Genomic DNA, 7,659 nt, shown 5'->3' with positions numbered 1-7,659 from the left:
CTCGGGTCCTAAATAACCTGGCAATGACATAGATGTGTATCTTGCACCTCTCATTGAGGATTTGAGAAAGATGTGGGATGAAGGCGTTTCAGTGTTTGATGCATATGCTAATGAGGAGTTCACCTTGCGTGCAATGCTTTTATGCACCGTTAATGATTTTCCGGCATATGGCAACTTATCGGGGTATAAGAACAAAGGGAAGAAAGCATGCTCAATATGTATCGATGACATGGAATCCACGTGGATTCCTAAGTGCAAACACGTATTCATGCACCATAGAAAGTTCCTCCCACGAGACCACCAATATCGTAAGAAGAAGAAGTTGTTCAACGGGGAGGTTGAGGACCGTGTAGCTCGTCGACCGTTGACCGGTTATGAGGTTTATGAACAGGTTAAGGGAGTTGACACTGTATTTGGTAAAACGGGGCAAGTGCAAGGGGGTAAAGACCGATTATGGAAAAAAGAATCAATCTTTTGGAAGCTTCCATATTGGAGAGATCTACAGGTTAGGAATTGTCTTGACGTTATGCATATAGAAAAAAATGTATGCGATGCCATACTCGGGACTCTCATGAACATTCCGGGTAAGACAAAAGATGTTAGGGCCGTGCGAGATTAGTTTGAATGTAAGAGTCTTCGTCCGGAGTTGTGGGCACATGTTAAGGTGAGTAAGAAAAGAAATAGAGCTGATGAAGTTGGTGGCAGTAAGAAGAAGATGAGTAATGACAAATTTTATTTGCCTCCAGCTTGCTACACATTGTCCAAAGCAGAGAAGCGGACATTTTGTGAGTGTTTGTATGGCATTAAGGTTCCGTCTGGGTACTCATCCAACATGAAGAGATTTGTGAGCCTAAATGGTGAGCTGAAGTTGGGAAGCATGAAATCTCACGATTGCCATGTAATGATGCAAGTGTTCTTACTAATTGCAATCCGTGGAATACTGCCAAAACATATGAGATATGCTATTACCGAGCTATGTTCGTTCTTCAACACAATTTGTAGTAAAGTTCTTGATCCCTTTAAACTTGATGCACTTCAACTCGACGTGATTGTAACTTTATGCAAGTTTGAGATGTATTTTCCACCTTCTTTCTTTGACATAATGGTTCATCTTATTGTCCATCTCGTTCGTGAGATCAAGCTTTTGGGTCCAGTTTTTTTAAGGTGGTGTTATCCTTTTGAAAGACACATGGGTGTTTTACAAAACAAGGTGAGGAATCCAGCACAACCCGAGGGGAGTATGATTCAAGGCACTGTGAGCGATGAGATTAGTAACTTTATAGCCGAGTATTTGGCCATGGCAAAGCCTATTGGACTTCCCACCTCTAGACATGAAGAAAGGCTTGAGGGAAAAGGAACAACTGGCTCCAAATCGGTCACACCTCCTCGAGAAAGCCTTCTACAAGCACACTTGTATGTGTTGCATCATATTCCGGAAGTTCATCCTTTTTTGAGTGAGCATTTTGATATATTGCTCGCAAAACATCCTTCTAAAGGGGATAGGGCATTGATGCAGTTGCATAACAAGACGTTTATTAATTGGTTTCATAATCGAGTAATATGCGAAGAACTCAAGGGTGTATCCGAAATTGTTAAGTGGTTAGCTTTTGGTCCTCGTGATGATGTCAACAAATATGAGGGTTACGATGTCAATGGCTTCACATTTTGGACTGAGGGTCAAGACAAGAAGTCATCGTATCTACAGAATAGTGGGGTTTCTATTTTGGCGTCGTCTACATTTTACGCGAGTGCGAAGGATCAAGCGCTGGTTGATGCTAAATTGGTATACTACGGGCGGGTACATGAAATATGGGAGCTTGACTACTCTACTTTCAATATTGGTCTTTTCAAATGTAAGTGGGTAGATAATAATCGACGATGCATTAAAAATGACGACCCTTGTGGATTCACTCTTGTAGACTTAGCTCGTTTGCGTGATAGTGAGGAGCCATTCATACTAACTACACAAGCCAAGCAAGTATTCTACATTGTCGACCCGTCTGATAAAAAATGGTTTATTGTTGTACCGGGAAAAAGAAGTATCCTTGGTATATTTGATGTTGAGGATGAGGAAGAATATGATGCTTTTGAAGACTCCCCTCCCTTTATTTATCCAAAATCAGTGGATCAAGATGATGTAGATGATGTAGATGTTGGTTATATGCGTGTAGATCACACGGAAGGAATACATTTGAATTAAGTGATTCACAAGGTATGAATTTAAAGCTTTTTAAAGTTTTTTTGGCACTTGGTTTGTTTTGCATGAAACATTGCACATAACACTATTTGTTATATATTATTGTGTTGAACGTATTAGAATTGTTTTAGTCATATTCTTAATATTACTTAGCTTATGTTCTAATATATTTCTATTCATACTCTTTCAGGTACTGAAATACAATGCATCTATTAAGAGACGAAATTGTCCCCGAGATTGAGACCTCGGATAATGAGCATCGTAGTTATGACAGCGAAGAGGACCAAATTGTGAGATACGAGTGTATGGCTGAAGACGCTCCACCGATTGACAATGATTTTAAAACTGAAGACGCCCCACCAATGGATGCTCCCACTACCAGTAAGAAAAGAAAAGGGCGAGGTCCTACAAAAAACCTCAAAGTCACAGAAACCATGCATTTGGAATACAATGCATTGGGTCAACCCTGCGGAAAATGGCGTAGGCAATATGGAAAACAAGTGGGTCTATGTATCCGCAAGCTTTCCATATTGCACGCATGGAACGAGGTTCCAGGGGGTTTGAAGAACTCTCTATGGCATGATATTGTGGTAAGCAACTTTACTATTTTTACTCATTTATTTTCATTTTAAAATTAATTTGATTGATAGTAATAAATATAAAATTTTTTTGTAGAATCTTTTCCACATCGAGAGCGATGAGGACAAGAAGAATGTGTTTCTTTCAGCTGTTGCTGAAAGATTCAGAGATTTCAAATCCAAGCTAGTAACTGGCTGGATTACGAAGACCCGTCCCTGTACGACCAAAAAGGTCAAAACGGGAAACGAAGGTGGAAAGCAAGAACCTTCGAAGATGCCCTACGAAATATGGGGTCACATATCGAAGAGGGATTGGGAGGCCTTTGTTACCAAAAGAACAACTCCCATAGAAGTTGTAAGTATTTCATATTATATTATAGTTTACCAATTTGAATTTACTTCTTTTGATTCAGTCATTAAACTAATACATGACATTCGATTTCTATTGATTAATTAGAAAAAGTGTGGTAAAGCTTCTGATTCTGCAAGCAAAAGGAAGTTTTATCATCGCTTAGGCCAGAAAAAGTACGATGAGGTCCGAAAAGAGTGGGTGGAAGCGGGTTTATACCCCAATCAAAGTTCATCCACGCCCTCATCTACGACTAACTCCGCATATGTGAATACTCTTGCTGGAGATCGGGTGCGTGATTGGTATTGCGGGCTTCATTCCCGAGATGCAAGTGGTAAATTTACCATTAATGATCCAGGAACGAAGAAGATTGCTGATGCTGTGGTGAGTTTTGAAATTATTTACCATTAATGAGTTTTGCGATTCTACGATCCAACAATCCAATCCTATAAGGATCATCTTAATTATAAAAATATATTATAAACTAGCTTTTACTTACATATAATGTAAGTTAAAAATAGAATAGTTTGCGAAATACAGCCTTAAAGTTTAGCACTTTTTCGAATTATTCTTAAAAGTATTCTTAAAAGGCTGTAATTCGCAAATTATTCTTAAAAGTATATCATCATTACGATTAAGAAAATTCATGTACTTACTAAATCACAAAGATTATTAAAAGTATACTTTTAATCAATAAAAAGATAAAGTCAAATAAATCTTTATATACAACTCAAAACTTTAAAGATGAACTAATATGAAGAAATATGAGTGATAATTAAGTATCCTATAACATATTAAAACATATTCGTAGGATCTTACGATCTTACGATCCGATTCTATCGATTTTGACCCCACCTCCTTTTTTATTATATTTAGGATCCCGATTCTAACAAGCTTGGTGGCAAGACGTTCTGTTCAGAGTTAGAGTTCGCTACTTTACAATTGTAATAATTATAATGTCGCATGGAGTACTTTACATTATTAAGTGGGAAAGGTTCATTTTTGTTGAGTGTAAACTCAACATAGCAGATTAGTTTTTACATATGAATAACAATATACTTGTTGACTATTAAGCCGTCACCAAATATGAATAACAATATACTTGTTGACTACTAAAATAATTTATTACTTGTGGGAAAACTTTATACTACCTACTTTTTTTATAAGACCTTTACAAATGAAGTATAACTAATAGTTGTTCAGGTTCAGCAACAGTCGATTACCATTTAAAAGCAAATTACTTATAATTTTGTGCAAGTAATAAAAAACTTATCATAAATAGTCTTTCATTTTAACATATTATAAATAGTCTTTCATTTTCCTCTCATCATGTATCTCAATTCTAGTATTCTTCCCATCAATGTAAAAGAAACAAAAATAACAAAATGCGAATTCTTGTTTTCTTCTTGTTTATTCACTGTCTGAATATTAGCTTCATCAATGGCGCAATATTATCAGAACAAGAAGCATTATTAGCTATTAAATCTGCCATTAAAGATGATCCTTTTAAAAGACTATCATCTTGGAAAAACACTACTCACCATTGCAATTGGTCGTTCGTCACTTGCTCTTCGTCTTCTTACTCTCCCACTGTCATTTCCCTGAACATCTCCAACTTAAAACTCAATGGTACTCTCTCTCCTCAAATCGGTTTTCTTAAAAACCTGCAAAACCTATCTCTCCAAGATAACTATTTTTATGGGCATGTCCCGTCTTCTCTTCCTCTCCTTACAAAACTCCAATATCTCGACCTTAGCGATAACAGCTTTAGTGGTCCACTCTCTTTATTTGTTAATATGTCGGAGCTTCGGTGCCTTTTCCTTCGTCAGAACGACTTTTCTGGTACAATATCGCCAGAGTTTAGTAAACTTCAAAAGCTTCAAGTTTTGGTTCTTTCTTTCAACAATTTTTCGGGATTACTTCCTTATCAATTAGGATTCTTAAAGAGGTTGAAAAGTTTAGACTTATCAATTAATCAATTACATGGTGAGATACCAAATTCTTTTTCTCTTCTTACTAATTTGAGTTATTTGGATTTATCAAATAATCAATTACATGGTGAGATACCAAATTCTTTTTCTCTTCTTACAAATTTGAGGTTTTTGTATTTATCAAATAATCAATTACATGGTGAGATACCAAATTCTTTTTCTCTTCTTATAAATTTGTTTTATTTGGATTTATCAAATAATCAATTACATGGTGAGATACCAAATTCTTTTTCTCTTCTTACTAATTTGAGTTTTTTGGATTTATCAAATAATCAATTACATGGTGAGATACCAAATTCTTTTTCTCTTCTTACAAATTTGTATAAATTGATTTTATTAAATAATCAATTACATGGTGAGATACCAAATTCTTTTTCTCTTCTTACAAATTTGATTGTTTTGGATTTATCATATAATCAACTCACGGGTCAGTTACCTGTCAACATTGGAAAGCTTACAAGTCTTTTTTATTTGTCGGTTGCCAACAATAACTTGATTGGAAAAATCACACCACAGATTACAGGTACACTAATCTTTAGCAATGCCTATCTAAATTGTATCTTTCAAAATAGTTCGCCATTGCATACATTGAGACTTCCAACTATTAAATTATTATTTTTTTTTTAAATTCGCTTGTCACTAATAAAAATATATTTCTTGTATTATTAAGGTTTTTCATATTTGCTTTATTTTTTTTTATAACATTGATTAATGTAACCAATAAAAATATATGAAACAAGTTCTATTGAATTATCTTTAATGTATTTCTTTGATTTTTGATATTTAGAAATAATTTATTGAGACGAATCAATCAACATCCCACATAAATATTTTAAAATTCGTAAATTTATTTGAGAATAACATATGAAATCGGAGGGAGTAATAAATAGGGTGGTAAATCAGAATATTTTTTTTATGAATAAAATCCAAAATTTCAAATATTAATCCAAATGTTTCCAATATTCATCCAAGTCAAATATTTTTTGTAACCTTTCATAGAAAACAATATTCACTGTAAACTAATTTCTAACTTTTTTAAGAAGTCATGTGATCAAATTTTTTTTTTTCTTTTCAAAAAAGATTAAATTTCTTGGTAGAATATTCTTTTACTATGATGTATTTATACATTATTATATGAAGATACAAGTTTCTCTAAATTCTTTCATATTTGTCATGCATTCCAGGATACAATATCACGAATTTTAAAAACTCGTCTATCTGCAACTTGGTTTATCTTGGAATCCTTGATTTATCTTATAACAAGTTTAATGGAGAACTTCCTCATTGCTTGGGCAATACTAGTACTCAATTAGCTGTACTGAATCTCCAATCAAATAATTTCAAGGGCACCATTCCATCAACATTTTCTACTTGTGATTTATTGCAATATGTTGATTTCACTGACAATCAGTTAGAAGGAGCTATACCTCGGTCTTTATCTAAATGTAGAAGCCTGACAGTCTTAAATTTGAGGAACAACAAATTCAAAGATGTATTCCCCTATTGGTTAGGTAGCCTTCCATCTTTAGAGGTTCTCAGCCTATCGTTTAATAAATTTCATGGTGATATAACCAACAATTTATCAATAATTGCAACATTTCCTTTTTCAAATCTACAAATTCTCGACCTTTCAAACAATAATTTTTGTGGTAAATTGCCATTCATGTACATGAAACAATTTCGTTCCATGATGGACGACATGTCTACTATAGGAAGTCCAAGGTACTTAGAAAATAGTAGAGTTGGTGATTATATGTTCTCCATCAAGATGACAGTAAAGGGGGTGGAACTGGATTATAAGAAGATAATTACTTCTATGTCAATGTTTGATATGTCTAATAATCACTTTGAAGGAGAGATTCCAAATTCTATAGGGATGTTGCGAGCACTTCGAAATCTTAATCTCTCGCATAACCTCCTTACCGGAAACATCCCTTCCTCCATCGGGAACTTATCATTGTTGGATGGTTTAGATCTATCATCAAATAGGCTTATCGGTGAAATCCCTCAAGAACTTGTTAGTTTAACATTTCTCGAGGTTTTTAGTGTTTCATATAATCAACTGGAAGGGCCTATACCCCATGGTAACAATTTTGATACCTTCTCATCTTATTCGTACGAGGGAAATCTTGAATTGTGTGGAGCACCATTACTTGAGTGCAAAAACAATACTGTTGTGCAATCTTTGAACAATGATAATGTGGAAGAAAAAACAGAATTATCGATGTGGGAAGTTGTAGTGATTGGATTTGGAAGTGGTACAATAGTTGGTTTGGCTTGGGGGTACTACATATTGTCAGTGGGGAAGCCTTTATGGCTTTTTAAATTGTTGAACAAGATGGAATGGGTTTTACTTCATTTTCATGACCACCATTTCAGTAGAAGAAGTAGAACAAGAAGAACAAAGAACTAAAAGTGATCATCTATCTGAGAAACATTTCATTTGTAGTAAGAAGTAGAGTATGATGGAATGAGCCTTTTGGGGCTTTACTTGAATTGTAGCATTTTCTTTTTCTTTTCACTGTATTTTATTCATAATTTTAT

General features: G+C 34.6%; 4 protein-coding genes across 4 annotated transcripts; all 4 read left to right on the top strand.

The window, feature by feature from the left end:
- The first annotated feature begins 1,401 nt into the window (after window positions 1–1,401).
- LOC130808044 (uncharacterized) lies at window positions 1,402–2,404 on the top strand. The gene is made up of 2 exons (XM_057673481.1): window positions 1,402–2,212; window positions 2,388–2,404. The coding sequence occupies exon 1, from the start codon at window positions 1,511–1,513 to the stop codon at window positions 2,198–2,200; it is 690 nt and encodes a 229-aa protein (XP_057529464.1). The 5' UTR covers window positions 1,402–1,510; the 3' UTR covers window positions 2,201–2,212; window positions 2,388–2,404.
- A 22-nt stretch (window positions 2,405–2,426) lies between these two features.
- On the top strand, window positions 2,427–4,049 carry LOC130807715 (uncharacterized). The gene is made up of 4 exons (XM_057673033.1): window positions 2,427–2,787; window positions 2,873–3,130; window positions 3,233–3,508; window positions 3,936–4,049. The coding sequence occupies exons 1-4, from the start codon at window positions 2,503–2,505 to the stop codon at window positions 4,047–4,049; spliced, it is 933 nt and encodes a 310-aa protein (XP_057529016.1). The 5' UTR covers window positions 2,427–2,502.
- On the top strand, window positions 3,863–6,068 carry LOC130808040 (LRR receptor-like serine/threonine-protein kinase ERECTA). The gene has a single exon (XM_057673476.1). It carries the CDS (start codon window positions 4,510–4,512, stop codon window positions 5,740–5,742), a length of 1,233 nt encoding a protein of 410 aa, XP_057529459.1. The 5' UTR covers window positions 3,863–4,509; the 3' UTR covers window positions 5,743–6,068.
- A 185-nt stretch (window positions 6,069–6,253) lies between these two features.
- Window positions 6,254–7,659, top strand: LOC130808043 (putative receptor like protein 25). Its single transcript, XM_057673480.1, has one exon. The coding sequence runs from the start codon at window positions 6,779–6,781 to the stop codon at window positions 7,526–7,528; it is 750 nt and encodes a 249-aa protein (XP_057529463.1). The 5' UTR covers window positions 6,254–6,778; the 3' UTR covers window positions 7,529–7,659.

Source organism: Amaranthus tricolor, chromosome 3 (assembly GCF_026212465.1).
Source record: "Amaranthus tricolor cultivar Red isolate AtriRed21 chromosome 3, ASM2621246v1, whole genome shotgun sequence".
Classification (NCBI taxonomy): Eukaryota; Viridiplantae; Streptophyta; class Magnoliopsida; order Caryophyllales; family Amaranthaceae; genus Amaranthus; species Amaranthus tricolor.
Note: the sequence above shows the minus strand (reverse complement) of the source record. Positions and strands in the feature narration are given on the sequence as shown.

Coding starts and splice junctions, on each gene's coding strand:
- LOC130807715 (XM_057673033.1), top strand. CDS start 2,503: ATGGCTGAAGACGCTCCACCGATTGACAATGATTTTAAAACTGAAGAC. Junction 3,131..3,232: donor GAACAACTCCCATAGAAGTT/GTAAGTATTTCA, acceptor TTGATTAATTAG/AAAAAGTGTGGTAAAGCTTC. Junction 3,509..3,935: donor AGAAGATTGCTGATGCTGTG/GTGAGTTTTGAA, acceptor ACATATTCGTAG/GATCTTACGATCTTACGATC.
- LOC130808043 (XM_057673480.1), top strand. CDS start 6,779: ATGTACATGAAACAATTTCGTTCCATGATGGACGACATGTCTACTATA.
- LOC130808040 (XM_057673476.1), top strand. CDS start 4,510: ATGCGAATTCTTGTTTTCTTCTTGTTTATTCACTGTCTGAATATTAGC.
- LOC130808044 (XM_057673481.1), top strand. CDS start 1,511: ATGCAGTTGCATAACAAGACGTTTATTAATTGGTTTCATAATCGAGTA.